This window comes from Cyprinodon tularosa, unplaced genomic scaffold, assembly GCF_016077235.1.
Source record: "Cyprinodon tularosa strain WSP-4 unplaced genomic scaffold, ASM1607723v1 ctg266, whole genome shotgun sequence".
In the NCBI taxonomy this organism is placed as follows: Eukaryota; Metazoa; Chordata; class Actinopteri; order Cyprinodontiformes; family Cyprinodontidae; genus Cyprinodon; species Cyprinodon tularosa.
Window position 1 is genome coordinate 1 of NW_024038970.1, and position 23,014 is coordinate 23,014.

The 23,014-nt window shown below is 38.3% G+C and overlaps 1 protein-coding gene across 1 annotated transcript; it reads left to right on the forward strand.

Moving 5' to 3' along the window:
- Window positions 1-6,671: 6,671 nt before the first annotated feature.
- Window positions 6,672-15,149, forward strand: LOC119786118 (ephrin type-A receptor 7-like). Its single transcript, XM_038289222.1, has 3 exons — window positions 6,672-6,901; window positions 7,545-7,700; window positions 13,655-15,149. Exons 1-3 carry the CDS (start codon window positions 6,675-6,677, stop codon window positions 13,767-13,769), a joined length of 498 nt encoding a protein of 165 aa, XP_038145150.1. The 5' UTR covers window positions 6,672-6,674; the 3' UTR covers window positions 13,770-15,149.
- Window positions 15,150-23,014: the final 7,865 nt, after the last annotated feature.

The following is a 23,014-nucleotide window of genomic DNA, read 5'->3' on the forward strand; positions in this document are numbered from 1 at the left end:
GAAGGGGGAACTTTTCTCCGGCCTATTGGGCACATCACTGTTCGGCTGATTTTCAACCCTCCGGTCTTCATCAGACAGCTGAATGTCGTACGTGTTACATAAATTCCAACGCCACGCGTCTCTCAGCTGGAAGTTTTTTCCCTGACGCTGGTTCAGCTGCTGGTTCGGCCTTGCGGTGGGGACGCCTCCAGGCTTTAATCCCCTGCAGTGCAGATTTTCACAGTGACCTTGTTTAAGACGCTCCATAGCTGGACAGGCTTCTCAGGATGTGTGTATGTGGGGAATGAAGCAAAGTCCTACATCCTATTGACTCAATCCCTCAACAGGATTTATTTTTTCCAGTTTTTTTTTATTACACTGCAAAAATTCAAAATCTATATAAGTGATTTTTTCTTAAAATAAATGTGTTTGTTCTTGAATTGAGGAGGTAAAACAAACATCTTGCCAATGGAACAAGACAATTTACACTTAAAATAAGAAAACACAATTACATTGTCTTATTTCAAGTGCATATTATCTAATTATCTTATTTTAAGAGTAAAATTACTCATTCAATTGGCAAACTATCTCATTTACCTGCTCAAATTAAGGGTGAATACTCTTAATTTAAGAAATTTTTACTTATTTCTAGATCGTTATTGCAGTGTAATTCTCTTTTAAGCTGATGCAGTGCAAAAACAATCTTGAAATATATACACTTAATCTTTAATTAAGTGTATATACCCTTACTTTAAGCAGGTAAAAGAGATACTTTGCCAATTGAATGAGAATGTTTAGCCTTAGAATAAAATAATTAGATAAAATGCACTTGAAATAAGACAATAGATTTTTTTTTTCTTATTTTAAATGTAAGTTGTCTTATTCCATTGGAAAAGAGTCTGACTTACTTCCCAGAATTTAAGACAAAATGTATTTATTTAAAAAAAAAATGACTAATTTAGATTTCAATTTTTGCAGTGTGTTTATTTATGATGTTGCTTTATTACACATACATACCACTTTTTCTTTTCTCATTTTTTCTCAGTTCATTTTATGCCTTATAGCTCATGAAGCAAAACGCTTAATATATGTATAAACACGCTGCAAAAATCTAAATAAGTAATTTTTTCTTAAAATAAATGTATTTAATCTTGAATTAAGGAGGAAAGTGAGACATTTTGCCAATGGAACAAGACAATTTACATAAAAAATAAGAAAACACAATTGCATTGCTACTCTAAACTCCTCTGCTTTTGGGTCTAATATATATAAATATATATATATATATATATTTTTTTATATATATATATATATATATATATATATATATATATATATATATATATATATATATATATATATATATTTTTTTTTTTTTTTTTTTTTTTTTTTTTTTTTACTAGAGCTGACATACAAACTTCAAAAAAGTATTATTTCCTTACTTATTTGTTTTTTATGTGAATATTATGAAACCCCAGCATAAAATCTGAATTAATTTCCATTAAAATGTTTCCATCATGGTTTCCCATGATTTTATTTAAGCATATCCAGGGGCGGATTTAGGAAATTTGGGGCCCTAGGCAAAGACAGGCAGGGGGCCCTCTGAATTGAGAGGACAACACATAAAACAGACCCATTCTACAGATAGAGAAATGTTAATAGAATAGACATCCATTATCTGTTCTAGGTTGTGTCCCTCTCTTCTTGTCCCTTTTCTTCTTGTTTTCCTCTCTATGTTTTGTTCTCAGCTGACTTTTCATGCTGTCTCTAAAGGAATGAAAGATTTTTTCCAAGCACTAAGCTCACTTAGCTGATTGCTCCTTCCTGTGTTTCCAAAAAGGCCAAAGTAAATAACCCAGTCCTTCTTTTCACTGTAGACAAGCCATGATCTGCTTCTCTCACTGCATGAAAAGTGAGATTTTCGTCCCCGTAAACCCCCGTGAACTCCCGCAGATCTGCCTGATTTTCGTCAGTTTCCGACAATTTGCAACCCGTGCTTGTCCGCGTTTGTCGTGCCACAAATTGTCGGAAACGGACTCTGACGTATGTGGAGAGCGATCAGCTGTACTAATGGCCCTAATTAGCATATGAATGCAGCAAACCCGCGCGGCTGGCCAGGTCTGGCTTGAATAACCTTCTCAGTATTGGCTGAAACCACTATTCTCAAACAAGTAAAATCGCTCGTGATTGGCAGCAAAACCACACGTGGCCACGCCAGGCTTTAATTTTCTTACTGAGTATTGGACGGAACCGCTTCCTTTTAAACAAGTAAAGTCGCTCGTGATTGGTTGGCATATATATATATATATTTACATATATATTTATTCATATATATATTTATTCATTCATATATATATATATTCATATATTTATTCATTCATATATTTATTCATTCATATGCTGTGTATTTATGTTATCCTACACTACTATACAATTATTATGCTACCATCAAGGACATGAATGAATTTATACAGGAAATGAACATTTGCCAGGAAGCTGTTTATGCAAAGAAAGAGCTTTATTAAAACACACACAACTATATACAACGCGTATCCAAACACATGCGTTTCTAAAAATTACAACTCCGTGAACGGTCCGTTTGCTTCATCGGGGTTGGAGGTAACAGGCAGCATTCCCTCCGAGGCAGGTCCGATGTGCTGACGCCTACTGTGTGTGGCCCTGTACTTCGGCATCGCTTCTAACCGGGACTGCAGCTTAACACAGAGTTCAGTGAGATCCGGCCTACGAAATGGTGGCGACCGTACAATCCATCCAGAGACACCGCCGCCGACGGCGGACTTCCAGAGTTCCACTTCCTCATCTGCCAACACACTCTGCCTCGCCTTCAGCAGCTGAAAAAAAAAAACAATGAATCAGCGCACTGCATACGGACACAACACATCTATCAATGCACCTGAAAAATAGTCACCAAATAAATTCTTACCATCTTTCTTCTGTCCCGACTCCGAGCAGATAGCCTGGCAGCCTCCGCACGCAGCGTGCTGGCTAGCAGCGTGTATCTGAAGCTCCTGCATACCGTCTCATAATACGTCTTACAGGCAGCTGGAAAACAAATGAGAGGTATGAATAAAAAAAAATAAAATCAAACGCAAGTCACAGTAACAAGGAAGGAGAAAACATTAAAACAAGTCACTTACACACAATGTCGTCTTTATCAACATCGTGCAAATCCGAGCAAATAGGAGGTCACCGCCTCATTGTGAGGCGACTGTAGTCTGTGAGAAAAAAAAAAGTACAGCTATGGTCGGTATCCATGTCCTTTTACCGCAGAATGAAAGCATATTCTTTAAACCTTACCCCTGCTCCGGTTCATAGCGCCTGCAATTAGTCTCCGAGTTGTTAAGACGGCATACTGATTCCTGTGAATCACAAAAAATACACTTTAATAAAGCTTTAGGCTAGGCTGCTTTTAGCTTACCTAGCTAGGCTAGGTTGCCTTTAGCTTGCCTAGCTAAGCTAGGCTGCTTTTAGCATAGCTACCAGTAATCGAACTTATATTTACCGCTAGCGTGGCGTTGTGCACCCGTCTTCTCTTCCTCGAGTTCGTATATCCCGCAAAGTTGCTCGACTGCCGAGCCGCCATCTTGTCCTCTATGGACTACAACCTGGAGTGCATCGAATTCTCCAGCGCTCATTCATGTCGGCAGTCGTTGGGCAAGCTGACGAGACAGTCCGCTGATAGCAATCAGCAGTTTCTTCTCGTCAGTCTGCGGGCTGGCCGAAAGTTGTGGACTAAGAGCAGTTGGAGGCGAGTTGAACGCGAGACGTCGTGCAGCCATTGTTCACGTAACAACAAAATACAAACACGGTAACTGGAGATTAAGTTCTTCTAAGTGTAGTAACACAAACATGTCTGCTAATATGCTGGTCTCGCGAGAAGTCGTAGTGCACAAAAGCTCACACGTGATTGGACGATGGGGCCGAAGGCTCATCAGGCTCCTCCAATCACATACGACGTCATTGTTATACGGAAGGACTCGCGAGAAGAGCTCGCGTCGCTCCATTCTGGAAGGTGGCGGTAATGCACCTATAAATTGTTTGCAATTGCAATTGTTTGTCTCCATAAGATTGAATTTGAGCAGGTGGACATTAGAGATAATAAATGCAACAACAAGTTTTTGAATCAATATTCTATAAATAATATGTACCCAGGAAGAACAAAAAGCACAGCTCTCTTACAAAATTTTAAGAAATCTATGATAGTCAAAATTAGGACAAATTATTTGAAATTCCCAATTCCTCCTAAATATAAAGAATTACAATTTAAAATAATAAATAACATATATCCTTCAAATGAGTTTTTAAGAGAGAGATTTAAGTTTAATGTTGAGAATTGTGGCTTTTGTACAACTCAATTGGAAACAACTAAACATCTTTTTTATGAATGTAAAGAAGTATTAAACTTATGGGATCAACTTCGAACCTTTCTGTCTTCTAAAACAATAAATTTAGATTTTATTTCCTGGCAAAACATTCAATTCGGTTTATCCATTAAAGAAAAAAAATTTGGAATTTTTAATCAATATTCTAATTGTAACAAAGTATTATATCCATAAATGTCGCTATGCAAAATGCTCCCTCTCAATCTCTGCTCTCAAAAATGAACTTTCCCTTTTCAAAAGATGTCTGAGAAAGATGCAGAATTTAAATGCAATTAAATTGTTTGAGTTAATTGAAGAATTTCAGTTGGTAGTCCCCACTGAATAATTTACTTTAACTACTATTATTATTTTATTTATTTTTATTTATTTTATTTTATTTTATACTTTGTTCCAGCCTGTGCATTTAATTTTATTTTTCAAAAGCAGGAGTTGTGATATTTCTTCTTGTATTGAAATATTTGTTATTGACTTGTTATTTGAGATTGTTATTGTTTTCTTATATATTCAATAACAAAAAAAAAAAAAAAAGTGGAAATCTAAAAAAAAAAATTAACCATTACAGCCAACTGATTCTGATTAAAACTAATTTTTGAAGTAAATTATTTTGTGTATTTTTTTTTACATAACATTTGCATACACAGTAATCTAGCGTACTTTAATTAAATAAATCAATTCAAGCTAAAATGTAAGAGTCTATAATTAGGCTATACTGAGCCTGATCTATTTCTACCATCTATTTGGGGGATATTTATTGCCACACTTTGGGCCACTTAATACCAATTTAGCATGCTGACCTATGTCCTTATGACCACAGTGTACCAATCTTCTGATGGCTACTTCCAGCAGGATAATGCGCCATGTTATAAAGTGAATCATCTCAGAATCATTTCTTGAAACTTTTCCACTTAAGTAATTGTGAATTGAGCATATTGACAGACAACATTTTATTTTTTATCTTAAATGCAAATTTAAAAAAAAAATAATTACTGCTCTAAATGTATTGCTCTGTCAGCTAAAGATCTGTTTTGGTCTCTATACTTTAATTAAATAAATCAATTCAAGCTAAAATGTAAGAGGCTATACCTGATCTCTTTGTATCAGAGATGTTCTTACCCAGGGTTGCAGGGGGGGTAAAACCCCCCCTGCAACCCTGGTTTGCATTTGTATAGCTCACAGCATGTTCATTAACATGTTAAAGCCTCCCCTAGAATTCCATGGGGGGGAGGCATGGGGGGAACACTGCCTAAGAAATTCCACGTCAATTTCTGACAATTTACGGGAGTTTTCGGCGAAGGTTGCAAATTGCCGTAAACTGCCGCTAACCTGAAATTCCACGACAATCTACAGTGCTGTATATTGACGAAAATCCCACTTTTCATGCAGTGTCTGTTCTCCATTTTTCATTTGGATGAAATAATAGCTGCATGAATCATGACAGCAGACAAGATAGAGGAGAGCAGGAGGCGGGGTTACCAATCTACTCGCTCTGGAGAGCAGAGTTCGCTGCTTTTAGATGTTGTCTCCAAAGTCTCTAGTAGCAGAAAAAAGTCTCTAGATTTGGCGCTAGGAGCTTTTTAGAAATCAGAGTTCTAGAGGGGTCTGAAAAGTGGCTAAATATAGCGACTAAAGCGCTAAGTTAGCAACACTGCTCTTTGCATGGTTTGTTTTCAAATGGTTTGCTGCTGTCTGTTTGGACCTTTCTGAACATGTGCAGCAAATGGACTGATCCAATATGGTGGACGCTGAAGGGGGGATGAGACACACTTAATATTATCAGCGTTCTGATGACATTTTAGAGAAAGTATTTTATCAAAAACAGTTAATGTGCACAAATAAGGAACAGTTGTGTTAACCATACATGTTAAAGGAGTTTTATGGGGCCCCCAGGAATTTTGCCCTCCTTGATGGGCCTTTGGCTGGTCCCCTTCGGTTCCTTTTTAAACATCAATCTTTGTACTAAAATAATCTTTCTGTCATGATATGTGGACATTAAGATCTAAAGAGAATCATCGTCTCCTGGTCATAGTCTATAATTCAGTGAAAATATGGAGTCAGAGTAAAAAAATATGCAGATGCTGGAAGTTTGAGGGGATTTTGCTGGAAGTTAAAGGGAAGTGGGCTGCCATTCGGCTGGAGTTTGACTGGGAAGGGTCCTTTTCAATGGCTGCTACTGAAAGGTTTTAAACTAAAACAACTTAGAAAACCAGATATAATAGATATAAAGTCATATTTTAAAATTTAAGAGTGATACTGGATGTCTCCCATTACAACTTTTGGCTTAGATGATATAAAATGCTCACAGTGATGTCTCTGTTTGCCCCTCAGGTCATTAAGGCAATAGATGAAGGCTATCGCCTGCCAGCACCCATGGACTGCCCCCCAGGCCTGCACCAGCTAATGCTGGACTGCTGGCAGAAAGACCGCGCCGAACGCCCAAAGTTTGACCAGATTGTTGGCATCCTGGATAAAATGATCCGTAACCCTAACACCTTAAAAACCCCTGTGGGCACGTGTACCAGGTAAGGAAATAAAGCCGAAATGACTCGTTTCAAAAGTGCTCTCAGCCAATAAAGAATTTCTGCTTTGATTTTCCTGCATTAATAGATGATCTAAAGTGTCCCACGGATGATTTAGCCTCTCTCGTTCAAAGATAGAAGATCATTCCTGGAGAATCGATTGGAATAGCAGCCTGTATATGGCTTTATGGTCAATATCAGGGCTTTTAGATCAATCTCTATAATGAGTTCCTGGTGCTTTGCAGAGCAGCGGGAGCGCCAGCCTTCACTCTGACATTTGTCAGATGAATTCTATTTGCACTCAGAACATACTTTGCTGAGGTGAAATTGAGCTTAGAGGTTATAACTGGTTAAAAAGCCTTTTATTATGTGGAGACTGTGTGGGAGATGATCTATTTAAATTTCACAGATATTGATAAAAATATTTTTCTAAAGTAGAAGCCCACATCTATCATCTATTTATGAGTTTTTTTCCGATCGAAGCCTCCATACGACGCATATTTTCTCCTCCTTTTTTTCCAATTTACCGCCCTGCTGGATGCCATTGGTTGCTGCTTTGTCTCGCCTCTTTGCTTGATTGTAATTTCAGTGAAACACTTCCTCTCCACATTAGACATAAACGTCTCTCTCTGTGCCCATCCTGCAGACCAATTAGCCCCCTGTTAGATCAGAGCACACCAGACTTCGCTGCTTTCCGCTCAGTGGGAGAGTGGCTGGAAGCCATCAAGATGGAGCGATACAGAGACAACTTCACAGCGGCCGGCTACAGTTCCTTGGAGTCTGTGGCCCGGATGTCAATCGAGTAAGTGGAAACGCAGCATCGTGAAAAGAAGTTAAGGAACTTCACCTTCTTTCATCCGTACTGATTCATGGGGAGAACAATGATGCAATGTTAAAGGTTGCCATTGGAGCAAGTGCATCCAAAGTGCATCTGCTTCTTTCTTCTGTGCTGATTTATAAGTGTTGGAATAATAAGGGAAAATATGATTTATATTTATTTATTATGATGTAGGAACTACAGTTTATTCTCTGGTTACTAAGCTGATTTATCCGTTTAATAGGGTGTGAGGAGCCCACAGCACCACTCCTTTTTTGTTACATGAAGACAGAAAAATACTGAAGAGAGATTAAAAAAAGCCTTAAAGGAAAAGTTCGGTCAGCAAGAAATTATTGATTTATCATTATTTATACCTAAAATGAATATTTTTGCGGTGATTTAATGAATTTAGCATTAATCAGTAAAAAATTATGATTTTGTCGCGATCACTGAGTCTGGAAGCGGCCATTTTCACCCAAATATAGTAACCCCTCCCTCCTGCCATCTTCCAGCAGTGACGTCACGGTGCGGTTAACCTAGCGCCATTCTCCCCGCTTTACAAGCTAAATCAATGGGAACTACTAGACACATCTGCAATCAACAACAATTATTGAAGATTTCCAGAGGACTTCACCATTGAAATTCACCAGAGCTATAGTGAAACTGACAATGCCCACGTGCATGGCAGCTGGATGCTGGAATACATCGAGTAAAAGTGAAAAAAAGAGTTATTCCACCTTTCTGATTCCTGATCCTCCACGGACGGGTTGGTCGTTGGATCGCCAACTTGAAGAGGGAGGATTTGCCATCGAACTTTTGGCCAGAGAAAAAACCCGTAATATGTAGCCAACATTTGGAAGAAGAATGTTTTCAAGATGACTTGGATAATAGCGCGTTGTGACAAACACCAGATACAGCACTGGGACTTGATCAACAGCCGATACCGCACCGTGACGTCACTAACCAGTAGGTGGCAGTAGTGTTCTTTGACAAACATGGATGCCTCCAGTAAAGCACATTCACAAGAAAATTACTCTGAATTAAAAACACTGGTCATTTATTGAATAGGATGGAATAATTTCAGATTTAAAGAACTTTCAGAAGTTTGAATTCTGAATGTGAGCGGACTTTTCCTTTAAAACTCTGCAGTTAGTGCCAATGTAAAGGTCTTAATCATGAGAAAAAAAAACCTCAGAAAAACCACAAATGTAACAAAATGTTTTTTGTATGCTGTGTTTTCTATACACTTAAAAACTACAAACATTGGAGGATTTCTGATAACATTTAGCTGCATTCAGGTTAATTTTTCCAAATAAACAGAATCAAGCTGAAGCCTAAATGCTAAAGACGGAGGATAATTGGACGTCAGGGGGAGGAGGATGCATGGATGCTTTAGAATGAGAAGTAATTAGAAATTAGCCGTGGGATTGGGGGGGTGGGAGCAATTAGGCATGGTCTTTTTTTTTTTTTTTCAACAATTTGTTCATTTTTTTCTTAATTTCGCTGAAGAAAAACACATGTTTAGTAGCAGTAATTTAAACAAATAATTCTAAAATATCAGATCAGCTGCACACAAGGTTTAAAAGGCTTTAAATTGGGTTTAAGTTTGAAGCAATGCTATGACACTGATGTTTCGATCCCTAATGACCGATTGACCATCTGGTGATGAAAGCACAAACCTGTAAACACAGTCTATAGGTGCCCTAAAGGGCCAAACAACTATCAGACAAAGTAATCAAAGAGTAAAGAATCCGTTGAACATTAAGCATAGATAGATGAACAGATCTTCATTGGTGCAGACAGAGCATCTGCATATCGCAGCATGAGATTGTCACTGATTAACTGAGTAGAACTTGCTTATCCCTTTATAGGGAACTCAGGGAAATACTTTGAAAAACAACATTTGAAACCAATACTATTGTTTAAATCTAGGACAAGACATTATTACCTTTGTAAGATTCAAAAAATATGGACGACAAAAACGAATGTCAATATAATAATAAGAAACGGCAACTTGGCCGAATATATTAAGAAAAATAACAAAAGTGCTTCTATAAGAAATTCATGAAAAATATGAAAGAAACAGATTTTTTTCAGTACAACATTACCTTAGAGGCATTAATCCTGATACTGGCACTTACATTTTTGGTTCATAAACCTAAATATAATTGTTAACTAGACTCAATTATTTTTCTTGACTTGTTAACTTTTTTTTTAACTTAATTTCCAGTTGATAATATATAATTCAGGTCTCATCTAATTTCTCAAATGCCAAAATAAGATTTACACCCATGTAGCAGGATTTTGGCTGGATGGCTGGATATACACTGTACAAAAATTTAAATCTCAATAAGTAATTTTTTCTTAAAATAAGTGTATTTCTCCTTGAATTGAGGAAGTTAGTTTGAAACCTTGCCAATGGAACAAGAAAATGTACATTTAAAATAAGAAAAAACTATTGCATTGTCTTATTTCAAGGGCATATTATCCAATTATCATATTCTAAGAGTAAATATACTCATTCCATTGGCAACTCATCTTATTTTTCTACTCAAATTAGGGGTAAATACACTTAATTTAGGACATGTTGTCTTATTTCTACATCGTTTTTGCAGTGTAGATCTAGTGCTTCTAGACCTCACTGAGGGGGGGTAAGGGGTCCCCCTTCTTAACGCTAACTTGCCCCATAAAGGGTTAATCCCAGCGGTACATCTGTGAATCATATGTAGAGACTCAAAGTTCTGTTTCTTGTGGTTGTTAAATATGTTTTTGGGAACATAATGAGGAAACATCAAAGGGCCAAAGCCATATTTGATAGGAAATGTATTCTTAAAACATTTTTATTGCAAAACCATCATTTTCTTTATATATGAGTTGCAAAAAAAATCCCCTTGTTATGCTGTCGGTTTATTGCCAGAGCTGTAATAATAACAGCATATTTTATTTTTCCATCTTCAGGCAAATCAGTTCGTTTTTTTTGAAGCTGATAAATTCTGTAAAGTTCAGATGTTCACACAGTCTATCTGTTCAACAAGGGTTTTCTGTGTTTTGGTTCCACCCAGAGAAGCCGAGCTCATTTATCAACAACAGCTTCATTCACGTGTTTTTTCCTAACAGAATGTATTTGTACATCCACAGGAAGTGTTATTTGCCAGCCTGCTGGTTTGCCCTGTATATTAGTTTAACACTATAAATGAGCTCTAACCTCAGATGGTAGAAGGAACTGTTTTCATTTAAAAATGTAAAGCAATTCATCTGAAACCTTCTCCCATTTTGTGGCTCATAAAATAGAGTGAAGATTCCCTCCTAAACGTGAGACAGTTCACTGACTCCTTCTATTATGCTTTTGTCTTGTATCATTTATCACAACCTGCCTCCATGAGCAAGCAAAGCCGGATCGCCCATGCATATCTATTTTTAGAGCTAAATCGGATCGCTCCATTAATGCTGTCATTTTATTTCTACAAAGAAAGAGAACTTTGGATGAGCTTTTTTTGTTTTTTTGATAGGTTTGATCAGATGAGACTGCCTCACATTGTAGAGGGAGATAATGAAAGTATAGAACACTTTTGTGACAAATCCATTTCAACATGCACTGGAAAAACAATCTAGAAATAAGTAAAATATCTTAAATTAAATGCATTTACCCTTAATTTAAGTAGGTAAATGAGATGAATTGCCAATAGAATTAGTATTTTTACTCTTAAAATAAGATATTTAGATAAAATGCACTTGAAATAATGCAATGCATTTTTGTTTTTTTGTTTTTTTATATCATAAATTGTCTTGTTCCATTGGCAAAATGTCTCTTTTACCTCCTTTATCCTAGAACAAATGCACTTATTTTAAAAAACAATGACTTATTAAAGGGGAATTTCGTTTTTTTTTTATTGGCCCTTGATTTTACATTATTACATCATGTTCTACTCACCCATATGAGTTTTGTGTCATTTGGAGCCGTTCTGAAGATATTCTGTTAGGTTAAATCCAGAGATGGCAAAAGTACTCACTTGAGTAAAAGTAAGTAAAAGTACAGATACTTGTGTTAAAAAATACTCTGGTAAAAGTGGAAGTACTGATTAAACTTCTTTACTCAAGTAAAAGTAACAAAGTACAGGCTTGTAAATTTACTTAAAGTATAAAAGTAAAAGTAGAAACCACTTTTTTCATGCCGTTGCCTACATTTTAAATGGATGTCTGCCAATAGGACTAGATCTCCGTTGTGTTCATTTCCAATCATCTCGTCGTCCATGCTACTATGCTAACGCCACCGCCACCAAGCTGCAATGATTCGCCGCCAATGAATACCGCCGAATCTGTCGATTTATCTTGTAGTGGTGCGTCAAATGCAACGTAGATTCCCATCCAATTAGATTGAATTTGGTATTGATGACGTGAAAAATAATAACGGTAACTCCATTGAAATGATTCAAAACTAAAGTAACGAGCCAATTTTTTAAAATGTAAGGAGTAGAAAGTACAGATATTTGTGTAAAAATGTAAGGAGTAGAAGTAAAAAGTCGCCATAAAAATAAGTAGTAAAGTAAAGTAAAAATATCAGAAAAATCTACTTGAGTACAGTAACGAAGTATTTGTACTTCGTTACTTCCCATCTCTGGTTATATCCAAGTAACGTCTTCCTATGAGCAATCGACTTGAAGGCACAAACTAAACTGTTCATCATTTATTCTTTATGGTACACCAGCATTCAGAACATGTAGACGAATCACTGTTCCCCAGACATCCATGGTTTTATTTTTTATATTTATATGTTTTAAAAACAAAGCGGCGCATGTATGACGTCATCCGCGTGCCGGACTGGAGTTTTTTTTTTTTTCAAAAAAAACTTTATTTAACCAATGTACACTACACCAGGCGGCTACGCTCTACCTCTTATATATTCGGCTAGCTAATCTGAATCGTTTCATTCCATTCGGAGAGCGAGATCATCTGTGGCAGTAGCACTAGACAACTAGCAGCGGTTCAGCGAACAGGGTGAATGATAGGGGTGGAACGGTTCACAACATCCACGGTTCGGTTCATGGTTTTGTGGTCACGGTTTTCGGTTCGGTTCATGTTGATTGTTAGCATGACATGTTGGTCATGTTGCTCTTAGCATAAACAAAACGTGTTGCACAATGCTTGCACACTGCTGCAGTTTTATCCACAACTTTCTTTCCGCCGTCATCGTAGGTCACTCTATGCAAAGCGGTCCCATACAGCAGACCTATAAAGTGCTGCTGGCGCGTCTTCCAACTCCTGTTCTTTCCCACTCGCCATACCCACACAATTCTCCACAACAACTGATTTTTTTCTGCTAAGCTGCTTCGCTTCTTCTTCTTCTTGTTTACTACTGGTGGTTGGCTTTGGTCGCAGTACCGCCACCTTCTGCTCTGGAGTGTAAACGCTTCGCCTATGAAAAAATGGAGCAATCATGAACCGAACGCAACAAACGCGAACCGAACCGAGACAGTCGAACAGTTCTTATGGTTTTTATAAACCGTTCCATCTCTAGTGAATAAACGGTAGCCGGCGCTCGTGAATGACGTCATACACACGCCGCTTTGTTTTAAAAACATATAAATATTAAAAATATAACCGTGGATGTCTGGGGGACAGTGATTCCCCTACATGTTCTGAATGCTGGTGTATCATAAAGAATAAATTATGAACAGTTTAGTTTGTGCCTTCAAGTCGTTACTTGAATATAACCTAACGAAATATTTTCAGAACGGCTCCAAATGACACAAAACTCATATGGGTGAGTAGAACATGATGGAATAACGTAAAATCAAGGAACCAATATAATAAAAACGGCGTTCCCCTGTAAGATTTTGATTTTTTCCAGTGTGGTTGTTGCTCCCTGCTGTATGTGATGCTCACTAATACTTAAGTCTATAAACTGTATATAGTAACGGATGTGTTGTATTGTCTTGCAGGGATGTGATGAGCTTGGGAATCACACTAGTGGGCCACCAGAAAAAGATAATGAGCAGCATACAGACTATGAGAGCCCAGATGCTGCATCTTCATGGTACCGGCATCCAGGTGTGACGAGCTGCAACAGGACCCATCAGTCAGGGCAAGAGAACTCAAGCGAGACTTATCAGGAGCAGCGCCTGGGTGGCACCCGGCCCCATGGTCAAAGTCCACGGACATCTGCTGTGTCTGACTCCTCCTGCTGCGTCTGGAGGGAAATCATTCCTTTGTTCCTCGGCGAGGGAATGAGGTCCGTTTCTTCAAAGGGCACTAAAGAGAGAGAAAGGGCAAGAAACAGCAACAAAAAGCAACTACCTGTATGAGATGACTCTTTTTTTCTTTCCTGTTTGTAGAAGCGCTTCAGAACTCAATCACATATCAAAGGGGCGAGTTGGACAGGAGTTTTATTACCTTAATGATTGAAATAAGCGCACACCGTAGATGTGGATTTCCTTTACAAAGCAGACAAAAAAAGAAAAAGAAAAAAAAAACTTGCTTTGGTTCCTTTTTCTAAAGTCTTTTTTCTATGTGATTGCCACAAAGAAATGCTGTGGCACGCAGGACTTTTTCCCTTCTTCTCCTCTGATGTGACAACAGGGTAAATCTTATCCAGATGCCGGTGGAGCTTTGCATCTCAGACTTCCAGGTACTGTTTGAGTCACGTTGCAGTTTTTCTCTTTTCTTTAATGTGCTTTCTACATCATAACTGCATCCTGACGCGCTTGCTTCCTCTCCACAAATTAGCGGCTTTGCTAGAATCTCAAAAGTTGAAAGGAGTTTGCACAAACTGGCGATTTCTTTCCTCTAATCACCCATTTTTTATATCAGAGTAGCAATATCTGTCTTAATATTCACAACATGACTGTAAGAATCTGCGCGCACAGTTCAAAGATTGTAGGAAATTTGCAACCACCCATTGTTCTGCCCTCATTATGCTTGAAATGTTGCACATAATTTTGTTTTTTGGAAATGGTTGAAGCTGCAGATAATGTTAAAGGGTGAATCGCAGAACAGAGGAGATGTCATACTGCCTTAAAACATGTTTAGATTTAGTATTGCCGATGTTTTTAGGTACTTTAAATGGTGATGCTTTCTGTGGCTCCTTTGGAGGGCTTTTTGTCACTTTTTTTTTTTTTTGTTTTCTTATAACTTGTGGTATTGTGTCTTCTGATCTTGGACTTGATCTGGTGTGCACAAACTCAAATGATTGCAGAGGAATAACAGAGTCAAGAGGGGGAGAGTTTGACTAAAAGAGCAATAATTACCAGGGAGAAACAGTCTTCACCAGAGATCCTTTAAGGTGCTAGATATGAAAGGCATGTCGTTGTGTGCTGACCATCCCTTTGGAGAGATTCCGTCACCCCCTGACAGGGAAAAAGGAATGTACTTCTGTGACCTGGAACGGTTCGGAGAGCGCTCCGTTGCCGAGTCATCAAATGAAATCGTCTTGTTGTGTTTTGCCTCTATGATATGGTAAACATTTGATGAAAATCTAACATGGCGTGGAAATGTCGAACAGAGTTGTTGCAAAAGATGAAAGTCGCGCCATTTGAAACTAAAAAGGTGCCAATTAGCCATGCTAACATCATCCTCCAACACATTGCACCACCAAAACCAAAAGGATGGAGTCTGCGTCAGAAGCAGGCCTAGCTGGCTAATCCTTCCGTCCTGGCTCTGCGGGCGGCCATGCAGCTCCTCTTGTTTGTTAAAGCCTCTCCGCTGCTCGGCCCCCCCACAGGCGTGGATGTGATGGAACGTGCACCCAAACGTGCGCCTCTTTTCGTCCGTGGGACTCTGGGTGGAGAAACGGAGCAGAAACAGGAGCTTGTAGGGGGGGAACGATGCGTTTTAAACCTGATCAACCTCTTTGGTGCCATCTGTCTCCACTTCAGAAACATCCAAAAGGTTTTCTTCTTAGCTGAATGTGACTTATTGCAATTTTCTTTGATAGGAAAATGTATTAATCCAGCTGTCAACTAAAGGGGGAGTGTGCTCGCCAATAAAAAAACAAACGCCGTTTCTCACTGCTGCTGTAACATCGATGGGTTCCTGAAATTTTAAAGATGGCCGCCATTTCTTATATTACAAAGAACACAGAGGAACAACCGCTTCAACCTCAATGCCATTAAGGAACAGGAGAAGCAGCTAAATCTTTACCCAGCGTTTGGCATTTCGGTGCACTAACATGTTTCTATTGAAACGATAAGGCAGGCGGATCCAGCCATTGAAAACAGGAGATATAAGAAGATATTAATATGAATAGAAATACTGTCCTGCTTTAGTGTTGATAGGGGTTGAGAGCAAATGAAAACTGAAAAAACAGCGTTAGTACAGGGTGTTAAAAGATTAAATGAAATGAAAACGTCACATTTTCTTGAAGGTGAAGTTAAAATTTTAATTAGTCAGAAACATTTCTGTATTTTAGGTTTAATGGACTAATAATTTGCTGAAAATCTAACCTAAACTAAATTTTTCTTCAAATAATCTTGAATTTAGTTCGTAAATTAGACACTTTGCCAATGGAAATAGACAATTTTACGGTGGCCCTGAAGTGCAAACTGAAACTACAAATCTAAAAGCGGAACTACATTAAGGAAATCGCAACTACATTAAGAAAAACACAATTTCATTAACCTACTGGAAAAGGTAGGTACCAGTGGGAAACATGAGACATGGCTGATTGGACGACGGAGCGGTTTGACCCTTGAACTTGAAGTCATTCTGCCTGCTGCGGCTTTTGAAAACATGGATATTGTCAGCGCCCCAAACATAGCTGCCGTTATCCAGGAATATTTTGAATCAGGACATACGTACGAGGTGATACTGGATATGCTCAAGACTAATCACGAAATCACGACGCTGGACTGTTCAGACGACGAAACTTCCGGTTCAAGGGTCAAACGGCGCCGTCGTCCAATCAGCAATGTGTCATGTTTCCCACTGGTACCTACCTTTTCCAGTAGGTTAATGAAATTGTGTTTTCCTTAATATAGTTGCGCTTTGCTTTATGTAGTTGCGATTTCCTTAATGTAGTTGCGCTTTGCTTTATGTAGTTGCGATTTCCTTAATGTAGTATCGCTTTGCTTTATGTAGTTGCGATTTCCTTAATGTAGTTGCGCTTTGCTTTATGTAGTTGCGATTTCCTTAATGTAGTTGCGCTATGCTTTATGTAGTTGCGATTTCCTTAATGTAGTTGCGCTTTGCTTTATGTAGTTGCGATTTCCTTAATGTAGTATCGCTTTGCTTTATGTAGTTGCGATTTCCTTAATGTAGTTGCGCTTTGCTTTATGTAGTTGCGATTTCCTTAATGTAGTTGCGCTTTGCTTTATGTAGTTGCGATTTCCTTAATGTAGTTGCGCTTTGCTTTATGTAGTTGCGATTTCCTTAATGTAGTTGCGCTTTGCTTTATGTAGTTGCGATTTCCTTAATGTAGTTGCGCTTTTAGATTTGTAGTTGCAGTTTGCACTTCAGGGCCACCGTACAATTTACATTTAAAATAAGAAAACAAAAGTGTATTGTCTTATTTCAAGAGTATAAATACTCATTCTATTGGCAAAAAGAGGCTAAATATACTGAATTTAAGACATTTTTACTTCTTTCGAGATGTTTTTTCCAGTGCAGGAATTAGCCCTGACCAGCAGCCTTTGTCGCACACTCCCTCCTCTCACCCATACAGCAGAGCTCAGCAGTTGGGTTTCAACCAGACCTTTGAATTGAATACAGGCATGAAGTCATTCAGTCAGCACTAAACTCCCAGGTTTACAGACAACAGCCCTTCTCTCACCCAGCTCTCCACTTCATGGTCTAATTTATAACCTGGCTCTAAGGTTCCTCACTCCCATCTCTACAAGGTCTTTTTATTTTTCTCGTTGCTTGTGAGGCAGCAGTTGAAGCCAAACTGAGATTAACGCCAGGCTACAATCGATTCAGCGTCCGAATCACCTGCAACTTTTACAAACCGCCGTGGTGTGGGGTTTCTGCTCATTTTATTGGCATGCTTTGTTTGGGGTCGCTTAGCTCTGGATTATAACGATTTTGATTTAAAACAAAGTAATAAAATCATCTTTAAAAAAATAAATAAATACGAAAAAGACCAAAAAAAAGAAAGCAGAAGACTGCAGGTAACAGAGCATTGGCTGAAATCAGGAATGACAGAGAATGAAGTTATTTTTTAAATCAAGATGTCGAGAAGCTGGACGGAAGCGTTTCGGGGAGGTGCTGGATATTTCCAAAGACGGCCACACTGGTGTCAGAAAAACAGCTGAGCTTTGAGGGGATCTTTCAGTAGGTTTGAATTGTAAAGCTTGTACAATTTATTTATATGGTTTTTTTACACCTATTACTCAGTAGAGCTCTGAATACATGGAAAATGCACTATATTTTTATATCTCACAGATGAATTATTGTCATCCACAGGATTTCAGTTGTACATATTTTTGTTTTTCATTTAGGACCAAAGACGACTGATAGGACTTTCATCTTTAACCTAGACTTCGTTTTCATGTTGCCTTTAGTTTCTTGTACAGTGATGCAAATTGTTGATTTATTATTTATTTTTCTGTGATGAAAGTATTGAGAAAATTCACTGGTCAAACGTATTTTCCCCAACAGCGGAAATGTGAGATGATTTAATTAGATAACTTCTTGTTACATAGACGATTCTTTTTGCTTTGTAATCTTTGTAATAGACTGTACATATATTTTTGGAAATATAATACAATCTCTACAGAAAAGTGATGTGTCTGTTGTGGTTTGTTTTGCTTTGTTCTTGCTTTTTTCCTTTTTTCATCCAATTTAATAAAAAGTATTTTTTAATACCCGATTTCATCCTCAGTATCACTTAGAGTTACATAACCTTTATTGTCATTTTGTACACTTAGAGTTTATACAAAATAAAATTTCGTTCAGTTCAGCTCTCAAGACATTTCCATTTCTTAAAGTGCAGTAGTGATCAAATGTAAACATAGGACTGAAGTTATGAATGACTTTTTTCCCCCCCATTCTATTCAACATTCATCAGTCTAATGGCGGTGGGGAAGAAGCTGTTTCTGAACCTGCTGGTCCTGCATTGAATGCTGTGAAGCCTCTTCCCAGAGGACAGCAGGGAGAACAGTCCATGGTGGGGGGGTGAGGGGTCAATGATGATGTCACGGGCTCTGGACACGCAGCGCTGGGATGAAATGTCTTTAATGGAGGGAAGAGGAGCCCCCATGATCCTCTCTGCTGTTCTCACCTTCTTCCAGTCTGAGGCGCTGCAGCCTCCACAGTGAGACAGCTGGTCAGAACGCTCTCTATGGTGCTTCTGTAGAAGGTGGGGAGTATGGGTGGGGGCAGGTAGGCTCTCCTTATCCTCCACAGGAAGTACAAGTGATTCTGGGCCCTTTCAATCAGTGAGGTGGTGTTTGCTTTCCAGGTGAGGGTGTCTGTGATGTGCACCCCCAATCAAACAAAAAGTGTTTTAAATAATTATGCTTGTTGTAAGGTTTGGCAGTTTGGACCTCTGTAGTGGCTTTTAATAACTCAATAACTGACCTCAAATAAGACAGAACCATGTAAAGTTAAAATGTTTAAATACAGACAGAACGACGGATATTTTTCATTGGATGTTATATATCTATCTATATATATATATATCTATATATATATATAGATATATATATATATATATAAATATATATATATATATTTTTATGGGGCTTTTATAAAAAATGACAACACTTTTCCTGAAGTAGATGTGTAGAAAAAATGAGGCCGTTTTTTTTAAAGGGTCTATATTACAAAACATAATTAGGACCACAAAGAAAAAGTCCCTAGAAAAAAAAAAATAAAGTTTCTTCATTTTATCCATTGCAATAATAAACTTAAAGGAATAGTACACCCAAAACATGATTAGCCTTCATTTTCTACTCACCCCCATGCTGAACAACACTCTGGAGTACATTTTTGATATCTCAAATGCATCTGGAGATCTGGGAGGCTTCTTGCTGTCTGCTGACATTCAAATAATGGAGGTCTATGGCGCCCGAGGCAGAAAGGTCCATAAAAGTCCACAAAAAACGTGTCAATATTCCTCCATACTGCTCGTCCAATGTATTCCAAGTGTCCTAAGTGGGTAGCATCCAGAATTTACTCGAAACGAAGTCATTTAGAATGTTTTTAGAGCATAAACAGTAGTGTATAGGATTTCCTGAAAGCGCGATCACGACGCTACGGAAACCGCGGCAGACCAAACCAGCGCATTCAGCTCGGCAAAGAACTCATGCTCTTCCTCAACACTGAAGTCCTCAGACATTTTTCTTTCGTTGTTTCTTTCTTTGCACAGGTAAACAGCACATTTCTTCTTCTACGCTTGCATTATCGGCAGAGCAGACGGTGAATGCGCACTTTCATCTGGTTTGGTCTGCCACGGTTTCCGTAGACTTGTGAACGTGCTTTCAGGAAATCCTATACACTACTGTTTATGCTCTAAAAACATTCTAAATGACTTCGTTTAGAGTAAATTCTGGATGCTACCCACTCAGGACACTTGGAATACATTGGAAGAGCAGTATGGAGGAATATTGACACGTTTTTTGTGGACTTTTATGGACCTTTCTGTCTCGGGCGCCATAGACCTCCATTATTTGAATGTCAGCAGACAGCAAGAAGCCTCCCAGATCTCCAAATGCATTTGAGATATCAAAAAAGTACTCCAGAGTGTTGTTCAGCATGGGGGTGAGTAGAAAATGAAGGCTAATCATGTTTTGGGTGTACTATTCCTTTAATAATTTAATACCCCAGTGGGCCTCAGCAGATGGCCGCTCACACTGAGCCTGGTTCTGCTGGAGGTTTCTTCCTGTTAAAAGGGAGTTTTTCCTCTCCACTGTCGCTACAAGCATGCTTAGTGTGAGGGATTGCTGAAGAGTCAATGAGTCGATGCAATCAACTGGTTTTCCTTAGATAGCAAACTTTGAATCAATCTGACTGGATGATCTGGTTGAACTGTAAAGTGCCTTAGGATGACATGTGTTGTGAATTGGCGCTATAGAAATATAGTGCGGCTCTTAAAAAGCTTTATTTAGTTGTACTGAGCGCAGAAATAGCCTGTAAGGGTTGCAGACTGCAATACTAAGTTATTATTAATTACAGTTGTTACAGTTTACTGTTATATTTACAGTCAACCTATCCATCCATCCATCTTCTCCCGCCTATTCCAGTAGGGTCACAGTGGGGCTGCTGTCATCTATGGGTGAAAGTAGGTCACCTGTCCATCGCAGGGCAAAACATCCATGCACACCTAATAAAAATTCAGACAGGCTGACTAACCTAACAGCGTTTCTAGATTTTAGCAGGAAGCCAGAGTGACCAACTGCAAAAAGCCTCTTGGAATTGAACCTAGAACCTTCTTGCAGCAAAGCTTCAGTACAATGCTACAAACTGCGCCACCAGAAATGTGACCAGACAGAAGTATAAACCAATCGATGCCATGCCGAATATAAGCATGAAGCATAGATTCAGGATTACATTTTATTTTAACCAAACATTACATTTTAGTCTCCATTAGACATTAAAAAGCAGAGGGAGAAGAACAGTAAATGGTTGAGTTCAGGTTTCAGATGATTCCGTGGATCAAAATCAATTGTTCAACTCGGCAGAAAAAAATCCTGGGGTTTTATTCGTCTACTTCCTGGAGTACTAAACACTTCGACAGGCTTGAAAGAACAAGCAATGAAGCAGAAATTACCATCCATATTCAAGTGACCTCTTGTTCAGTGACCATTTCAAAAAGGACCCCTTCCAATGCAAGCTTTAAATATTGCAGCCAATCTGCTGTTAAACCAGATAGGTAGAAAATGTCCCAACTGTTTTATTTATCAATGAAAGACAAATGAAAAGGAGGGGAATGCCACAATAAATGAGACCAAGAAGCAGGAGATGCTCCCAGCACAAATGTGCCTGGCTCATGCAGGTACAGTATGACCCCAGGTGAACACAAATGTAAATGTAAAGTATATATATATATATGGCAATAAGTAAATATTACTTAAATTAAGTGTGTTTACCCTTAATTTGAGTAGGTAAGTAAGAGGTTTTTCCAATGGAATTAGTATTTTTACTCTTGAAATAAGATAATTAGATAAAATGCACTTGCAATAAGACATTGCAATATTTTTTGTTTTATTTTAAATGTAAATTGTCTTGTTCCATTGGCTAAGTGTCTCACTTACCTCCTCAATTCAAGAAAAAAATGCACTTATTTTAAGAAAAAAATACTTATTAAGATGTTTAGCACATAAGGGGCGAATATCATAAAATCCTACCAATGGCTAGCCAAAGTCGGACTGAAGGACAGCACATCAGGCACTCATCATGGCTTCACAGGAGCAGGCCCTAAGCACCAGAGCAATAGAGATCCAGATCTACCACACCAGACAAGACCCCAGGTGCAGGCTGACCAAAGAGGCCCCTGAGACAATCCAGCAAATACACTGGGAAAAAAAATCTTAATCTTGATAAGTTATTTTTTACTTAAAATAACTGCATTTGTTCTTGGATTGAGGAGGTAAAAGAGATATTTTGCCAATGGAACAAGACATTTTACACTTAAAATAAAAAAACACAATTGCCTTGTCTTTCAAGTGCATTTTATCTAATAATCTTATTTTAAGAGTAAAAATACTCATTCCATTGGCAATTCATCTAATTTACCTACTCAAATTAAGGGTAAATACACTTAATTTAAGACATTTTTATTTATTTATAGATTATTTTTCCAGGGTGTAACATGCTGGCAGGGAAAGCTTACATGGAGCGCCATAACCAAGTGACTGGAATCATATACAGGAACATCTGTGCAGAGTATTGGCTGAAAACCCCAAGGTCAAAGTGGGAAACACCCCAAAAGAAGGTAGAGAATGATCAAGATCCTGTGGGACTTCCAGATACAGACGGACCGAATGGTAATGGCAAAGCAACATGGCATTGCAGTGGACATAACGCAGAGGAAAGCCGTTGTAGTTGACATAGCAATACCAAGTGACTGCAACATCAGGAAAAAGGAACATAGAAACTAGAGAAATACAGAGAGAAGAGTTGCAGAAAACCTGGAAGGTCAAGGCATCAGGGGTACCCGTGGTCATTGGGGTCCTCGGGGCAGTGACCCCCAAACTGGAGGAGGGGTTACAGCAGGTCCCTGGAAATAGAGGACCCCAGCTCGTTTTAATATATATATATATATATATATATATATATATATATATATATTAAAAAAAAAACTTAATTTATAAAAAAAAAATAAATCTATGTAAGTCATTTTTTCTTAAAATAAATGCATTTGTTCT